General features: G+C 42.4%; 1 protein-coding gene across 2 annotated transcripts in view; it reads left to right on the top strand.

Moving 5' to 3' along the window:
• The window catches only part of fer1l4 (fer-1 like family member 4), a 62,640-nt gene that overhangs the window by 17,513 nt on the left and 26,281 nt on the right, over positions 1-18,846 (top strand). For both annotated transcript variants that reach the window (XM_084063154.1, XM_084063153.1), the window contains exons 10-26: positions 2,844-2,906; positions 4,007-4,091; positions 4,199-4,364; positions 5,120-5,300; positions 7,217-7,403; positions 8,522-8,601; positions 8,700-8,825; positions 10,211-10,286; positions 10,621-10,727; positions 11,655-11,763; positions 13,147-13,366; positions 14,012-14,144; positions 15,396-15,496; positions 15,971-16,058; positions 16,539-16,655; positions 17,335-17,487; positions 17,993-18,185. In XM_084063154.1, coding sequence (XP_083919280.1) covers positions 2,844-2,906; positions 4,007-4,091; positions 4,199-4,364; positions 5,120-5,300; positions 7,217-7,403; positions 8,522-8,601; positions 8,700-8,825; positions 10,211-10,286; positions 10,621-10,727; positions 11,655-11,763; positions 13,147-13,366; positions 14,012-14,144; positions 15,396-15,496; positions 15,971-16,058; positions 16,539-16,655; positions 17,335-17,487; positions 17,993-18,185 — 2,185 coding nt within the window. The remainder of the gene's footprint in view (positions 1-2,843; positions 2,907-4,006; positions 4,092-4,198; positions 4,365-5,119; positions 5,301-7,216; positions 7,404-8,521; positions 8,602-8,699; positions 8,826-10,210; positions 10,287-10,620; positions 10,728-11,654; positions 11,764-13,146; positions 13,367-14,011; positions 14,145-15,395; positions 15,497-15,970; positions 16,059-16,538; positions 16,656-17,334; positions 17,488-17,992; positions 18,186-18,846) is intronic.

Genomic DNA, 18,846 nt, shown 5'->3' with positions numbered 1-18,846 from the left:
GAGAGAGAGAGAGAGAGAGAGAGAGAAAGAGAGGCAGTAAGAGAGAGAGCGAGAGAGAAGAAGTGAACATGCATTAATTAACAAAGTCATGATTTTTGTTCAGTAAATTATATTTGGACCGGTTAAATTGGGGTTTGAACCAGGGACCTATAGACTTGTGGGTAGACAGTGTAAAGGATAAGGATAATTCCAGGTCCGTTCATGAAAGTCCTTGCGGTCTTGTTTCCAATGAGGGCCTGTGAGCAATTAGGGGTTAAGAGTCTTGCTCAGGGACACATTTCATTTCATCGACACATTTGCTGGCCTGGCCTGGATTCGTACCTGGGGCAACCAGGGCCTCTGGCTCCCTAGGTGGGCTCACTAACCACTCAGCTATGGCCACAGTACAGACTGAGCCATTGGATAGACAGAATTGGATTTCATATGTGGTAAGTTATCATACAGCATGGGTTGCTTATTATATACATACAAGCTCATAACGCGTCACATTGTAGATCGGCTGTATGTGGTTACTGTAGGTGTTGTATTAATAATTACATCTGCAAAGTAACAAGTAACTAAAGCTGTCATCTGCTGTAATTGGAGTAGAGTAGAGTAGTAAAGTAAAAGTACCTAAAAATTGTACTGTGCATGTGTGATTGGTGATGAGTGAGAGCAGGTGAGAGGGGTGGATCCAATCCATGGGAATAGGGGGAATTCCAAATGATGATCACCTCAACGCATTGTTGGGGACAGGGATCGAACCAGCGACCTATGGATTCACAGGCTGCCTCTCTTCTCATTGAGCTAAAGATATGGCCTCCCTGATGGTGTCTGTTGATATCTATAGGTTTTTCCGTCCTATAGGTTCTTCCGGTGTGAGAGATTTGAACCGGCGACCCTCTGGTATCAAGGCAGATGATTAAGCCATTGGGCCAACAGACCCGAACTGATGAAAAGGGAGTTCACACACATGACACACTTTCACGCAAATTGCTCAGAAATAGTGGATTTAAATGTTTTTCAAACTGCTCAAAATTGCAGACAATCTAAGGGCGGAGTTTACTGGTTAACAATTGCACATGTATTCATTGATACAGTCATGTTGTGTGCAATGCAATTATAATGAATTCTACATGACGTGGGATTCGAACCAGGAACCCTGTGGTTTCAAGGCAGATGATTAAGCCATTGGGCCAACAGACCTGTACTAGTGAAAAGGGAGTTTACACACATGACACACTTTCACGCAAATTGCTCAGAAATCCTTGGTTTAAATGTTTTTCAAACTGCTCAATATATTTCGGAATGGAAACTAGTGGAAAATAGTCGATCTACAAGCTCACAACGCGTTGCTATCTAAAAAGGTGTGAGATTGTAGATCGGCTATTTTCACAAGAAAGTATGTCATACATAAAAAAAAACTACTCTCAAAAGCATTTCGTGTTATTGTCTAAACATTGCTCTTGTCTGAATTAACAGGGTCATGTTTTGTACAATGCAATTTAAATGTGAACTGTAATAAGTGGGATTCGAACCAGGGACCTTCGGCACATGAGACTCACACTCTACTGGTGGAGCTATCCAATACACAGCCTTAGACAGTGAAAGGGAGAATTCAACAAAACAAAACAAAAGCGCGAATGAAGTACGTCATACATTGAAAATAACTACTTTCAAGTATGCATTTCTCGTCATCTTTAACAATTGCACATGTATTCATTGATATAGTCATGTTGTGTGCAATGCAATTATAATTAAGTCTACCTGAGGTGGGATTCGAACCGGCTACCCTATGGTTTCAAGGCAGATGATTAAGCAATCAAGCTATTGAACCAACACACCTGAACCTGTGAAAAAGGGCCTCAAACATGTATTTGACACAGTTTCATGCAAATTGCTCAGAAATCCTGGATTTAAATGTTTTTCAAACTGCTCAAAATTGCAGACAATCTAAGGGCAGAGCTTACTGGTCAAAGTGATACATGTGTTCCTCATGAGTCAAGGCACATGTGTAAGCAGGTTTAACGGCTGTCGGCCAAACGAGGCATGACTTTTGCCTGTTTAAAGTTTGCATTTTCAAAAAATTGCTATAGCGCCCCCCTTTGACCAATTGGAGTAAGATTGGTTTCAGTGATACTTGGAAGGACCCTCTACAATATTGCAAAGTGTCAAACAAATGTGAGTCTGCATGTATGTGTTAGGGGCAGATGAATAATTTAAAAAAAGCTGCAATTTTCATTGGCTTATAAAAGCTTAACGTTTTCACTTATGGAAAATCCGCTAAGTTACGTCTGTCGGCATTGGTCCAAAGTTCATGTGTATACAGTTTCGTACAGATTGCTCATAAATCCCAGGAGGAGTAGGCTTTTTACTGCTTTTTACTGCTTTTCATAGAATTCGAAATGGTGGGAGATCTAAAGGTCAGAGGTCAAAAGTCAAACAGTGAAAGTTGTTAGGCATGAGGAGACGCATGTGTGTATCGAAGTTTCATGGCTGTAGGTCGAACAGGGCATGAGCTGTACCTGTTCAAAGTTGGCATGTTCAATTGAGTGCTACAGCGCCACCCTTTGGCCAATGGTTGTGAGTTTCGGGTTTTCGCCGTTTGGCATAGCCCTCTACCATATTGCCGAATTTCATAAGAAGTGACCAGGCGGTTAGGCCAGAACTGGCAAAAACGGCGGAAGAATAGTGAAAGTGTAGAGATGTAATAGGGTTCGAAGCCTTACAGGCTCTCGAAACCTAAATACATCAGAATACAGTAGAGTATAGAAATCTATATTGTGTCATGACAGCACAGAGTACAGGAGCTGTACCTAACACCTCCTCTCCTCTCATTTCCTCTCCTGTCCTCCTCTCTCTAGAACTTCTTGTTTGAGTTTCAGGAGCCTGCAGATGTTCTCTTTGATAAAGTAATTGAGATAAAGGTCAGTAAATACATGTGATATGACTGTATAACAGTATTTGTGACAATAATATCCAGAGCTAGAATTAGTAGTAATCAATCAGTGTCTGAAACTCACAACACCCCTGGCACTGTCTTATAATCACAATATGTATCTGTCATACACAGCCTGTAATGAGTTATTGCTTAAATACTGTATACTCTCTCTCCCTGTACATATAGTTATACAATAGTCGCGGCCAGGCTGGACGGCCGAACGCCAGAGACTATGTTTACGCCCCTGTCTGTCCGTGTGTGTGTCCGTGTGTCTTTGAGCGGCTAATTTGTAGCATCGTTGGTCTGATCAACGTGAATCTTTGCATGCACACTCTCAGTAGGCCAAGGGAAAAAAAATGTTTAAAATTGGCCCTAACAGGGCCCTTCATGTTTTGACCATTAACTCTTGAACCACAGGTCGTACAGACAATCATCACGACACAACTCCCCATATAGGCCATGCCCATTTCCGTGTGACAAGATTTTCTTTAACACACTTTTTGTTACTGCTTGTACAGATTTTGTTGAATACTTACACAAGTCAGTGCACATTACCTCTGGGACCATGTGATCAAGCTCTCAGATTTTTTAGACTCCTTTCCAATTGACTATGACTGCCTTCTAAATGGGCCGTGGGTAGGCCTGGGTAACCCGGCCTGGCAGAGACCTGTGCTCTAGTCCAGTGCTTCTCAACCTTTTCAGGCCGCGACCCCCAAAATAATCATATTTGAACACACACACACACACACACACACACACACACACACACACACACACACACACACACACACACACACACACACACACACACACACACACACACACACACACACACACACACACACACACACACACACAGTTGAAATGTTTTGAGCTTTTTCTTATTCACTTGAGGAGCGCAGTCAGTGCAACCACACAGATCCGAGCAAGAACACAGGCGTTGTGTCGCTCCCCATAAAAGCCCTTAACTAATAATCTACCTTGTTTAAGGCTGGAAATTAGCAAACATTTTAAAGATATTACTTTAAAAAAGTACTTTGGTGAAGAGCATTGGTGTAATGTGATTGTGATGTCACTTCCTCCCAGGTGGTCCATAGACGTACGCTGGCCTTCCTGATGACTCACATAGGAACCTTTAAGATAGATCTGGCTACAGTCTACAGCCAACCAGGTAGGATTTGAACTTCAAGATTCAAGAGGTTGATTCAAGCAGTGAAATGTCGGTGGGACGATGATGATGATGACGATGATATTAATGATGCTGATGTATATTTTCAGATCATAGGTTCTACCAGCGCTGGGCGCCTCTTAGTGACCCTGCAGACACCAGGTCAGGGGTCAAAGGTTACGTGAAGGCCAGCCTCAGTGTGCTCATGAAGGGAGACGCACTGAGCGTGCCCAGTCTGCCACCGGCCGCCTCATCAGCCAATCAGGACATAGAGAAGTCAGTATGCCACCGTGCATCTTAGCAAAAGAACACTTTGGTAGAGGTTTGGGTTGTTTAGTTACCTTTGGGTTTGGGTTGTTTAGTTACCTTTAACTCCAAATATTGGCAAGATATCTTGCTCAGTTCTTCCATTGATTAGAAATTGATAATCAAGAAATAGTCATTGACTTACATTGCACAATGATACATCTTATAACATCACGAAACCTAGTACAACTTGATTTATTTATTTTAAAGAAAATGTAAATGTCCTATTGATTTAGCTGTTTATGGTATACAAATAGCACAATTAAATGAAGTTGACATTTTTCTAAAAAAGAAGCAGAAAAAAAGCTATTCCGGGTTTTGTGATGGCAGAATCAGGTTTGTTTGTGTTTGTTTATGTGCTAAAACAAAGAGTGACTTTGAGGTTTGTTTTACTGTGCAATGTAATTCAATAAGGAGACTATATTGAATCATCAATGTCTAATCAATGGACATATTTACATATTTACATCATGGAAAGGTAACTAAAGTGTCAATGTGTTAACTGGTTCTATGAGTGTACGTGCGCGTGTGGGTGTGTGTGTGTGCTTGTATACTTGCTATTTTTGGAAAAAAAATCACACTTTTACTTTGTTACTGTACTGTAGGCCTATATTATTGTGATGCCAATACTTTTGTACCTTTACTCAGGTAATGTTTTTTATACAAGCCTTACTTGTAACAGAGTATTTTTTTAATATTGAGTTAATGTGGTTGTACTCTTCCAGGAACCTGCTCCTTCCTAAAGGCATGCCAGAGGAGAGGCCGTGGGCTCGGTTCAGGGTTCGAGTGTACCGGGCAGAGGGACTGCCCACCATGGGGGCGGGACTTATGGCCAGTCTGTCGAAAGTGATGGACAGGACAGTCTTCATAGACCCCTATGTTCAGATCACCTTTTCTGGACAGCAGGTACACACACGCGCAGACACACACCCACACGCACACACGCACACGCACACACACACACACACACACACACACACACACACACACACACACACACACACACACACACACACACACACACACACACACACACACACACACACACACACACACACACACACACACACACACACCGCATCAGGGAGTGTTGGGCGGGAGGAGTAGGACGGAGGCTCCAATCAGATGGCAGATGTGTTTGTAAAGGTTTTTATTTTATTTTATTTATTTTGTATTTATTTTTTGTCCTAGGCTTCTGTACTCTAGGACCCAAAACTATCTGTGGCCTGTTGCCAATGTGAAATGAATATTGAGCAAATACATGGCCCATTACTCGTCTAAAATGTTAACAGACGCTATTTCTGATAAGGTGAAATATAGATAGTTTTAGAAAAACTGCCATTGTAGTCTACTTCAGAACCACCAGAGACAGACACCTCACGCCTACAGAGATCTCCTCTTCTCCCCCGGGCCTAGTACACCCCGTACGTACACTGTACCACAACTCCACTAGTATTTAATTGATATATATATTTAATAAAGATGATGGAATGCACACGTCACCTGTTGGGGTGCTGGGTTAAAAGAAGATCATGAAAAGGAATAGAAACCGCACAGTCTGTGTATGAAATTAACTGGAGCTCGAGGAGACTATATTACACCACCGTAACGTAATACCCGTACACCCGTTTCCTCACGCCTGACACATGTTAAAACCCTGTCTCTGTGAAGTGTACATGACACTTATGATGTCACATTGAGCGTTGTGATTTGTCATATGTTATGTATTGTACGTGTTGTCATGACACTTACCATTCAGAATGAAGTTATGACAATGGTAACAGAGAAGTATACCTGCCCTGTTTATCTACTGGGCTGGACAAAAGACTGGACGCACACACTCAGACACTCACGCTCACACACTGGGCAGGGCTTTAAACAACAGTCAGTCTATTCATTGTCTGAAACTGACAGTGTTGGTTTCAGGAACTGTATTTGTGAGACAGAACGTGTGTGATATCTAGTTGAATAAATGAATACAGGAATATTCGCTAAAAGTTGACATTTTAAGAATAAGTCAACAGGGCATTTGCCACTAATCAATGTGATAAATATTTGTTCTTACTGCCTAAACTCTGGCCTTTCAGCGCTTGAAAGTGTAGTGCCGTCGCAGTCGGACAACCCATTTAGTGCTGTTGAAATCGGGCAATAAAGCACTTCGATGCTACAGTAAGGGCCTCCTCAGCCTTGAGGATTATTAACAATTACTATTAATCATTAAACAGAGAAAAACTGAAAAGTATCTCACATATACTACATTTTTTTAACTGACAGAGAGAGAAAGCTCTCAAACCTAAAAAAGCAGATCTTCTACTTTGTAAGTAAGTAGCCATAGCTGTGTCAACATGTAGTTATATTGTTTATGTCTATTGAGTTGTCATTCTATAAATCTTCTTTTGTGTGTACATGAAACCATGTGTAGGTTTGGACCATAGAGTGTTAACTACACAGCAGGGAGTCTTGTAACAAGCTTCTATTGGGTCGGATAGGCATTGTCCAGAACTGGTGATCTGACCGATACGGTCATATATAGGCATATATGGAGATCTGGTTGTCCAGAGCCACAGACTGCTATGCCCATATATGTTCATGCGCCTATACACAGTAGGACCAACTGTCTTCATACTCAAATTGTCTTTTGTACAATGTACATCTCTGTCATGAACATGTTGATGTCCTCACAAGTGTGTGTGTGTGTGTGTGTGTGTGTGTGTGTGTGTGTGTGTGTGTGTGTGTGTGTGTGTGTGTGTGTGTGTGTGTGTGTGTGTGTGTGTGTGTGTGTGTGTGTGTGTGTGTGTGCGCGTGCGTGTGCGTATGATCAGGGGGAGACATCAGTGTCCAGCTCCACCAACAGTCCGGTGTGGAACGAGCAGATCTCCTTCATAGAGCCCTTCCCGCCGCTGGCTGGACGAATCAGAGTGCAGATCCGAGATGACGCCAACATTGGAGACGTCGCCGTGGCGACGCACTTCCTGGACCTGCAGCAGATCTCCGACCCCACCAGGAATGGTACGGTCCCAAAGGTCAAAGGTCATGGCTAATTTGCGTAGGCTCTGATTCGAGCATTCATTGTTTTTTTGGGGGGGAGGTGGGGGGGGGGGTTTCTGTTAAACAAGAGCCCTCTTGGATTTAACATAAGATTTTCATATCTATGATATGAAAACCATGCTTCTGTGAGTTAACAATGTACACTGTTTGGAAGTACGTTAAGCTCTTTGAACTTCCGCAGCATTAGATGAGTAGTTAATTATCTCATGCGGGCTAAAGTAGCACTGCGGTAAAGAGCAAAGACGTCCGCACACAGCTGTAGCTCTGACAAAAAGTTAACTGTGGGCCCGGACGGCTGGCGTAGCGGTCCGGGCACCTAGGCTCCAATGTAGCCTCGAGTCCCGTTCCCAACGATCTTTGCTGCATATCTATCCCCATCTCTCTCTCTCCCTGTGTCCTGTCTATCTCTACTGACCAAAAAGCCCCCAAAAATATCGGGTAAAAAAAAAAGAAAAGGTAACTGCAATTATCAGGTACACAACATTTTGGTATTTTATCTCTACTGTCATTTATTTTGTCTTGCACCAGCGACTACTGGATATGCACAACATAGCTTTTTGATACAGTAGTGTTGAACTGTAGTCCTACACACAGTTTACAGTCTGATAGAATGTTGTCAATTAAAATTAGCAGTCTGTCATCATGTAGTTCATACTGTATGTAGTCCATAACAGATTCAAATGCTCAAAAAATATTAATATGACTGTTTCACTTAACTATGTTATGTGCTCTAAATCTACACTGAAACACTTGCAATTCTCCTATTTGGTCGCATTTTCATTTAAAAGGAATCGTTGAAAATTCACATTAAAATACAGATTCTGATTCGACTATGTAAAAACTGAGTCGGGTAGAACCCTACTATCATTGAAGGGAGTATGTGATTGGTTGAGAATAGATGCATGGATCTGAGACTCACCAGTGGTCATCCACCAGCAACTGTACTGAGTTTCCTGACTGAACTCGCTCTGATCACATTTCATGTGCGACACTCATTTCTGTACAACTCATTTATAAGTCTGACTGTCTGTCTGTCTGTCTGTCTGTCTGTCTGTCTGTCTGTCTGTCTATTTGTCCAGGTTTTAATCCGACCTTTGGACCCTGTTGGGTCAATCTCTACGGTTCACCACAGAACTCCACACTAGGAGACGTACATCAGGTTAACAAACTAGTCCTAATCACACTAAACTACGCTAAACTAATGTAACCTAACCACCTCTACAACGGCTCAATCAACTCCTCTCCTCTCCTTCTCAGGCTCTGAATGAGGGACTAGGGGATGGAATCTTCTATCGTGGTCGAATCCTATTGGCTCTCAGTGTGGAGGTTTACTCCTCCCCCTCTGCCGGCTCCGTGGAGTCAAGCTCCGCCCCCCTGGGCAAGGTTGGTTGAAACATTTCAACATGAACCATTTTGATGTATTTTTCTTTTGTTCTCTCTATAAGATACAAAAACCTTATTGTCCATTAGATTTACACAAACACACAGGATGCCAGTCGATCGCTCAAAGATAGACACAGGAATGCTGTCCGAGCCTTCCCTAAAACACCCTGGACAATGCTCCACACGTCCTAGACTCTTCTCCTTCCCTAAAACACCCTGGACAACGCTCCACACGTCCTAGACTCTTCTCCTTCCCTAAAACACCCCGGACAACGCTCCACACATCCTAGACTCTTCTCCTTATCTAAAACACCCCGGACAAGGCTCCACACATCCTAGACTCTTCTCCTTCCCTAAAACACCCTGTACAACGCTCCACACATCCTAGACTCTTCTCCTTCCCTAAAACACCCTGTACAACGCTCCACACATCCTAGACTCTTCTCCTTATCTAAAACACCCCGGACAACGCTCCACACATCCTAGACTCTTCTCCTTCCCTAAAACACCCCGGACAATGCTCCACACATCCTAGACTCTTCTCCCTTCCCTAAAACACCCCGGACAACGCTCCACACATCGTAGACTCTTCTCCCTTTCCTAAAACACTGTGGACAACGCTCCACATGTCCTATACTCTTCTCCCTTCCCTAAAACACCGTGGACAACACTCCACACGTCCTAGACTCTTCTCCCTTCCCTAAAACACCCTGGACAACGCTCCATATGTCCTAGACCTGGCCTGGATTATGGACTACCTCTCAGGCAGACCGCAGTACGTGAGAATGGCGGGATGCCGTTCTGATGCGCTAATGAGCAACACCCGTGTTGCTGCAACACGGGTGCTTGCCAAGGCACTGTGCTGTCACCCTTCCTGTTCACTGTCTACACCTCTGACTTCCGTTACAACTTTATTTTGCGGGTATTAATTACCGTCAGGTCTTATTTCTTAACTTAACGCCTCGAGGCATGTTAAGCGCTGTTTTTGAGGATGGAAAATTTGCTTTGCTGTAAACGGCCCTGAATCAGTCACGGGTGTGGTTACATCAATCAAACCAATCAGAGTATCGTTGCCATTGCCTTTAAGACGTTGTGCGCAAAAGGCAGGCAATGATATCTTCCCTTCTTCCACCGTGGAAAGGTAGGCTATGCCATAGAGCTCTTCACGGGTCACCCGATTCCGAAATACCCGACAGGACCCGAGACCCGTACGGGTCGGATGCATATTTTATAAAAATAAAAATCCGAGTCCGAGTCACTCACCGATCTAGTGATGTGAAATTCTCTCTAACACAGAGTGAGTTCAGATGCTTGCAAAGGAAAACCCAAATACTCAAAAAATGTACTTAAGTTAGTTACTGTCCGCTACTGGTCGTGTGCTGCAGGTTAAAGGAGCTCTGGGAAAGTTTGGCTTGAAGAGGAAGAGGAGCAGCAAGGCAAAGCAGAAGGTCAATCAGGAAGGTCAGTCTACATACTGTTACTGTTAATAGTACACACACATTTAATACCGATCACAGGCCCATTGACTTAAAATATGATTTTTTTAAATGTAAGAAAATTATTAAATAAAAATGATTACATAGCCTAAATTACATGTTTTATAAAAACTATAAAACATGTAAAAGAATGATCATATTTGGTCAGTGGTTTGTGAGATTAGCTCCGGATACACAGACACACAGACAGACAGACCCACTTATAGACAGCCGGCGTCCTACCGATGCCTCTTTATAATTTTCATGAAATAAGATGATGTGTTATTGATATGAGACGCATACTTGTGTGGTTGCCATAGCAGCGTCTCAGGCTGGCAGCAGAGCCGTAGAGGAAGCAGGAGATGTAAGCGCCGAGGTACCAGAGTCTGTTACCGTGGAGACAGAGGAGATACACCCCCTTCCTGAGGTGAGAACACCAACACCACCATCATCATCATCAATACGCCAGTGGTTCTCAAAGTGGGGTCCAGGGATCCTTGAATGGGTTCCAAGGGGTCCCTAACAAAATGATTGATAGTCATGGAGGGCGCTCAGATGGCATGGAGTCTGGGGGGTTGAATCCACCGCGGTGCATCGGCTTTGTCGAGCGTCTATACCCCCTCGTGTTCAGGGGAGGGGGAAGCCGGGGCGGGGAGGGTGATAGTTGTCACTACACCTATTTCTACGGGCTGGGGGGGGGGGGGGGGGGGGGGGGCACCTGTGTTGGGCGGGAGGAGTAGGACAAAGACTCTACGTCCTCCTGGTGGGGGCTCCTCACTGGCAGGTGAGTCAGTAGGATACAACAGCAGTGACAACACACAAATGTGTGCGGGGAGGAATCAATTGGCATAAGACTGGGGAGAAAACGGGGTAACCCCCCCTCACACACACCCACACAAAAAAAAGAACCACTTGGACCCTTATCGCTCTTTATCTCTGAGAATGTTGCAAAAACGTTGAGAATCACTGATGAATATTGATTGACTGATTGATTGATTGATTGATTGCTTGATTGATTGACAATTCTTAAAAATAAAGGTCAAGGTGGATATACACACTTGTTTCCATTGATTAAACCAAATCATCATAACATGACCACAGCAAAAAATCAGGGTATAATGGCATTGGCATTGTAGCAGTATCATTCATTAATCTGGAAGAACGGGACACTTGTGATGTTGTTATTGACTATTAGAAATATATTATTTTGTTATAAATACCACAGGTTGACAAACTGGACATAGCTAAATGTTCTGTATGTATGTTCCATAGACATTCTACCCGGAAAGAGCGCTCTACATGTTTGTTTACACACCTTCCGATCATGCTTAACAAGACGTTTCATGTCTTTCAGGGGTTCGTGGGACAGAAGGAGGAATTTCTGCTGTTTGCCTCTTTGTTTGAGGTCACCATGTTGGACCCCTCTGTAGGGTCACGACCTCTCACCTTTGAACTCTCCATAGGTATGCAGTCCAGTGTCAAACCAGTCTAATCCAGTTTAAACTATTAATGTACAATGAGATAAGCAGTCTAAAATATTAATTTACAATGCGGTAAGCAGTCTCCTACTAAATAAATACTTCACACATGATCCATGCAGTTTCAATTAGAGGGAAATATCATAGGTTTTCAAACTAAATCCCATTGATTGATTGATTGATTGATTGATCGATCGAATACTCTATAAACAGTTTGCAAAAAGTACAGTGGTACAATTGTACAAGAATGCTAAAAGGATAACCCAAAAAGCCCTGAGGGCGTGTTTCCATTGTGGCCGTATGTATTCAATTAATCAAGAAATATACAGACATACAATGCTATACAAGACATCATCAATACCAGGAGCAATAAAAAGTATATTTACAGAAAAACACCGGCAGAGTGACTCAATTGAAACTCAATTGAGTCTCCTACTGAGCAGCCACCCGGTCATCAAATTATTGGCTCAGGAATGTGACAAAAAAAATCTGAAATCTGAAAAAAAAAAATGAATTCAAGTCTTCATGAGGTGTGTTATTGATAGAAAATAAGTAATTGTTTGGGTAAACTACTCCTTTATATATTTTTTTCCTTTTTCTTATAATTTTTTTTTTATCCCACGATTTTGTAACCCTTTTTCACCCGGTGCCAATTATCTAAGTGATCCTGGGTGCTACACTCCCCCTCGCCAGCCTAGGGAGCCCAGAGCCGAGCTCATGCCTCCTTCAATGCATGAGAGCCAACTGACCTTCTTGTCACCTGAGAGTTTCCCCGGTAGGACGTAGCGCGTGGAAGGAACATGTTATTCCAACCAGTTCCTTTCCCCTTCATCAGAAGCCCCGGCTGTCATGGGGGACTCCTTTAATTGGTTAATCAATTTAGTTGTTTATAAAATAAAATAATAATACACTTAAGTCAATTAAAGCTGCACTATGTAACTTTCTTCTTCTACCCCGGATTTGAACTGGGTTTCCTGTGCAAGTGCTGGAATTTTTCACCATTGAGCTAATAGAGCCTGCCTGCTTGCTCAGGGGATAAATTGAATCTTGACCATCAGTTCAAAATTCGTGTCAGATCCTGTGTCTAGGTGAGACATTACTTTATGATATAATCTAAATGTCTCAATAGAAGAGCAGGGACACAAAATACAACCACCCCAATTGTATAAGTTATATCCTATTGACATACTCTACCATACAGATTTCACAACATTTGATTTTATTCATTAAAAAAAGTTTCATAGTGTCACTTTAAGTCAGTTATTGGTTCTAAATATCGGTTTCGGTATATTTCTATTCTCATCTATTCTATGACTATTTGTCACTTGTTGCTGGGTGTCTTTTCCTCTGAACTGTTGTCTCTCTTAGGGAATTATGGGAAGGCAGTGGAGGTAGGGAGTGCTAAGAAGAGTAAGAGGGAGCTGAGCAGGAGTAGAGAGGAGTTGAGGAGGAGCAGAGAGGAGCTGAATGAGGAGGCACAGGGTTTACTGGACTCAGAGGACGAGCTGGAAAGAGAGGTGATCAACCCTGAACCAGAAAACAGATCCATCTCCTCCCCTATGAGACCACAGCCTACTGAATATGACAGGTAACTGACTGACTGACTGACCGCATAAGACCTGTAAATAATATGTGCATAATAGGGCCTTTTATGTTTTCAATCCCTAGTTCAAACTCTTTTTTAAAATGATCATGATATACGTTTAGTCAATTATGGTCACATTAATTGAAATCTATGGTTCAGTAACAGGGGTCTCCCTGTCTCTCCAGCTCTTTTATAAACAGAAAAGGCATTTTCAGGTCGGGATACCAATTTTATCTAATCAGGAGAGAGCACCCATTTATCAGCTTAGATTTTATATTGTTCCAGTTCCAATTTTGTCTGCTTATTTATATGTGTCATCACTTCCAATTTTTTATCCTGTATCCTGTATGAGTCCTGTATAACTCATACAGGAACATTTGCAACCCACCTGAAAATGTATTTTCTGTTTATTAAAGAACTGGAGAGATGAGCCTCCTATTATTGAACAAACACTCCTTAGCAATGAATACTATCAGAATATAGTGCTTTGACCTTTTAACAAAAAACTTAAAATATCACTTACCCTACCTTTAACTATCTGTCTGTCTGCCTGTCTGCCTGTCTGCCTGTCTGCCTGTCTGCCTGTCTGCCTGCCTGTCTGTCTGCTTGTCTGCCTGCCTGTCTGCTTGTCTGCCTGCCTGCCTTTAGGTCTTTCAGCTGTCTTCCTCTCCAGCCTCCTACAGTGAGACAGAAGCCCTGTCTGTTTGTGTGGAGTCAGTTTGAGGACGACAGCTTCCGTTACTACCAGTCCAACTGGCTTCACAAGATGGCCGACAGACTGGTAAGACAGACACTATTTGCTATTTGCAATTAATTACAAATTAATCTTTTGTTTTATCCGTTCAAAATGTGCATTAAAGTTTATTTTTTATATCTTTAATATTCTTATTAACATGGGAATGGACACATAATCTTACTTTATGCAAATTAATGTTTATTTATTATTGGAAGTCAACAATCCAAAACAATGACAAATGTCAGCCAGAAACACTCAAATGGTTTTCATAGCATAAAAATAGGCTGCAGCAGATGGTATGATGATGATCTGCTGAATCATTGATTCTCGACCTTTCCTGGATCAGGGCCCACTTGAAAATCTTGAAAGTTTTTGCGAGCATGTTTATTTTAATGATCAATCAATCGATTGTTTTCCGGATTGGATCAATGGGACTAACTTAGTATACTTTAAAGGGGAATACCACTCATTTTCAACATTGAACTACAGTATGTCTTTAATACACCTTAGAGCTGTTGTATGGAAATAAGAAAAAAGTCCCCCCCTTCTATGTTGCCTAGAACTGGATAATTGATTGAGGTCATGTGATCAGTGTACTTTTGGCTCCGCCCCCCTCAGCCAAAAGTACACTCTGTTCCTTTTTATTTAATATACTCCCTTTCTTTGCTGCCAAGGGATTCATTCGATGGACTCACATTGGTACAGCATCTTACCAGTGGTGGACAACGTATACTGTATATACTCAAATAAACGCTTAAGTATTTAAAAGGTTAATATCAATGCATTGCTTTATTGACATTTTGAGATTAACTATAATAATTAAAAGATTATAAATATTCAAAATGTTTTTTAAAATAGCTAAAATAGATCTGCAAGCTCACAACACGTCACAAGCCGACACATGTGGTGAGCTTGTAGATCGGCTAGCTTCACTATTTGAATTAGGGCCTTAGTGGTTAACTCATAATATAAGTTTGGGTCCCAAGTCAAGAGTCACTTCCTAGAAATGTTGTGGAGTCAAAAGTACAAAAGTACATTTCAAATAGCGGCGTGAAATTCATGAGCTTGCTTGCTTGCTAAATACATAAATTCAATAAAAAAGTCGGGCACACAGCAACTCGCTGTGGACCTGGAGGCAAGCAACCCCTATAGCCCCGGGCATCCAAGGAACTGCACCTTTCTAGTTGATAAAGTAATCAATGGAATAATCGCTAAGATTATCCTCTCCTCTCCTCTACTTAACCTCCCCTCTCTCCGCCTCCCCTCACCTCCCCTACCATCCCCTCTCCTCTGTAGGAGTCAGGCTTGGAGGAGGTGGACAGCATGCTGCGCAGGCCGAGGAGCAGAGTGAAGGAGAGACTGGTGGAGGTGTTGCTGGAGCTTCTTGCTTCCTGCAAGTAAGGAATACCGTCTACCTGTCAGAATGGACACAACCTCCAATATCAGTCTAGGGATGGGTATCGTTGGGATTTTATCAATTTGGATTCTGATTCCGCTACACTTCTACACACACACACACACACACACACACACACACACACACACACACACACACACACACACACAGCTGACAGCTACGCCTCCAACACCGACCGAGAACAAACAGCAGTGGGCAGTCCGTATCCTTTAGGCCTAGGGTTGAAAATGGCATACACACAAAAAAAATGTTTTCATGAAATCAACGTCCTAAAATATTGCTGTAAGTAAAGGTGCAAGTATAGCAATACAAACGTGTGTGTGTGTGTGTGTGTGTGTGTGTGTGTGTGTGTGTGTGTGTGTGTGTGTGTGTGTGTGTGTGTGTGTGTGTGTGTGTGTGTGTGTGTGCGCGCGCGCGCGCGTGCGTGCGTGTGTGTGTGTGTGTGTGTGTGCAGACAGTTTAGTGTGCTCTCAGACAGGAAGGTGATAGCCAAACCAAACTCCCTGGATAAATGCAGAAAGGACTTCATCAAGAAGAACATTGTAAGTACTCTGTACAGTACTGTATATCGTCACTGTCGGGTGAAAACCTATACGTGAAAAAAAAAAGAAAAATTGTGAAAAAAGATGAGCTTGTATATCGGCTATTTTCACTACTTTTGCGCGACACTCACATTTTATGATAAAGTAGGGCATGCTTCTAAAGCTTCTACTGGTTCTACTGAGTGAAGACCCCGCCCTCACTGCCCTTCTAGCCGATAGCATTTCTGGTTGCTTTTCAGCACCGGAAATTCCAAGATGGTAGATTTGAATTCACTGAAATATGGCTTCAAAACGGGTCTGTAGAAACTGATGTCACAGCTCCCTTCGTCCATATTGTTTTCCCAGTCTGGTGTAATTTCAGTTCCGTACGGATAATGAGGGGGATAAGTTGTCACTTTGTTACATGACAAACAACATTTATTTTCATGAATTCTGATCTCATTGATGTCTGTCTGTCTGTCTGTCTGTCTGTCTGTCTAGGTGCTGGTAGCCAGACAGGCAGTGAGGGCTAAGAGGCGTGTCACCAGACGGACAGCAAAGCAACGATTGGTTGATGCCAGGAAGATCCTGAAGAAGCTCCGCCTACTTTCTAAAGAGGTCAGAGTTCTAACGTCATCATCATCATCATCATCATCATCACATGCCATTTGGTTCCATTTGCACACTCTCAGAGTTACAGACCTGTAAGGGTTTATTTGGACCCCTGGTGTTCCTCCGACCCAACATTGAGAACTAGCAATCATCATCATCATCAGGATTGTAACGATCATGACATTTTACTTGACGATTAATTGTCATACAAATACTTGTGATTAACGATTTAATTGTGGTTTTGGCATTGAACATTGGAACAATTGAATACAACTTACATTTCTCTTTGCCTTTTAGGCTTTGTAAACAAAATATTCACAGGGAAGATATTATGACAAATAACTTTTTTTATTTACAAAGAAATGACTGACATATCTAACACATTTTTTTTGGAAATAGCCAATCAACAAGCTTGCATTGTGACGCGTTGTGGGCTTGTAGATCGGCTATTTTTTCCTTTTTTTATGTTTGAAAATGTAAGAACATTTTTCAACGTGGAAACGATTATGACGATTTTGCAAAATAATCAAGATTATCTCAAATGATTGTGATTTGGCGATTTTGTAATAATCGTGACAGGCCTAATCATCATCATAGTTATTCTGATATAAATTAGAAAGACTAAGTTAATTTAAAAAATAGATATTTCATCATTAATAATAATTACCAATGATGTCACCAACAGCCTCAGTGTACCATCCCTGATGCGTTTCTATGGCTAATGAGCGGTGCAAAACGATTGGCTTACATCAGGATCCCCGCCCACTCCATCCTGTTCTCATTGGTCGAGGAGCAGAGGGGGCGGGACTGTGGGAAAGTCACTACCCTCTACATGAAGGTAACACACACACACACACACACACACACACACACACACACACACACACACACACACACACAATCCACATTTTGGTGGCATCGCAGTAGAACGAATTTGACCCCATGTTTGTGCCGAATCTGGGTTCATGAGATCAGTGGAGCTCCCTCTGGTGTTGTGCCTGTGTGTGTCTTTTACGCTGTCAAAGTAGTCTGACAGGTACATGAGTATCCCCTATTCATGTTATATACAAACACACAATTAACCACTTAAACCCCAGCATCCGCATTCCTGGAAACTTTAGCAGAAAATAGTCTAATCTACAAGCTTACAACACGTCACGTCGCAACGTTGTAAGCTGGTAGATCGGCTATTTTCAGTGAAGATATTTAATGTAGGGCGAAAACAGAAAAGACACTAGTATAGAGCCCTGGGGGTGTTTAAATATTTCATGGAAATTATTTGTGTGATAATGAATCGTCAAGTAAAGAATCATGATGGTGACAGGCCCTTATGTGTGTTGCAGTCCCCAGGAGGACCAGTAGGGCAGATCTTTGCCAAGCTGGAGGTGTATCTGTGGTTGGGTTTGACCAAGTACAGCAAGGAGGCTGTCACCTCTCTGCCTGAGGACTTCCTGCCTCTCTACGAGGAAGAGGAGGAGGGAGCCAGAGCCCTGGCCACGGGGAGGAAGAAGACCCCCAACCACCTCTCCTGCCAGGGTGAGACTCTACTGTGAGCCAGGGGGTTGGTGGTACTACCAGTGGTGGCGGTAATTACGTACATTATGCACAAGGGGGCAGCGGTGGCCTAAAGGTTTAGCGGAGCGAGTTTGTAACCGAAAGGTTCCCGGTTCGATTCCCCGGACCGGCAGAAAAAAAAAAATCTGAGTGGGGAAGTGAATGGCCACCACTTACCCCACCAACAACACTGCTGAAGTGACCTTGAGCAAGGCACTGAACCATCAACTGCTCCAGTGGAGCTGCTCAGAGGCCAACAGTATAAGACTGTGGTTGTAGGGCAGCTCCCAGGTTTTAATGTGCGTGTGAGTGTGAAGCAGCTGCGTTGTTGAAAAAGATCATTTGTTCTCATTGAACTTCTCCTTTTTTTTTTTTTTTTATATATATTTTTATTAGGGAATTCAATTTAGGTTTCACAGACATAATATATGCATGTACAGTTATATTCATATCCCCTTTTTTTTTAATATATTTTCACCCGGCATCGTCTCTGTATGCAAATCAACCATCAGAAAAAGTAAAGAAAAATAAAAAAATAAAAGAAAGAAAGAAAAAAATAAAAAAAATAAAAAAAATAAATCAAAATAATACATATAATCATACAGGTACTCACAGACTTGAAATGTAATAAAGAAAATGACTG

Source organism: Gymnoscopelus microlampas (genome assembly GCF_963454915.1).
Source record: "Gymnoscopelus microlampas genome assembly, chromosome: 7".
Classification (NCBI taxonomy): Eukaryota; Metazoa; Chordata; class Actinopteri; order Myctophiformes; family Myctophidae; genus Gymnoscopelus; species Gymnoscopelus microlampas.
The sequence above is the reverse complement of the archived record's forward strand: the minus strand, read 5'-3'. Positions and strand labels throughout refer to the sequence as shown.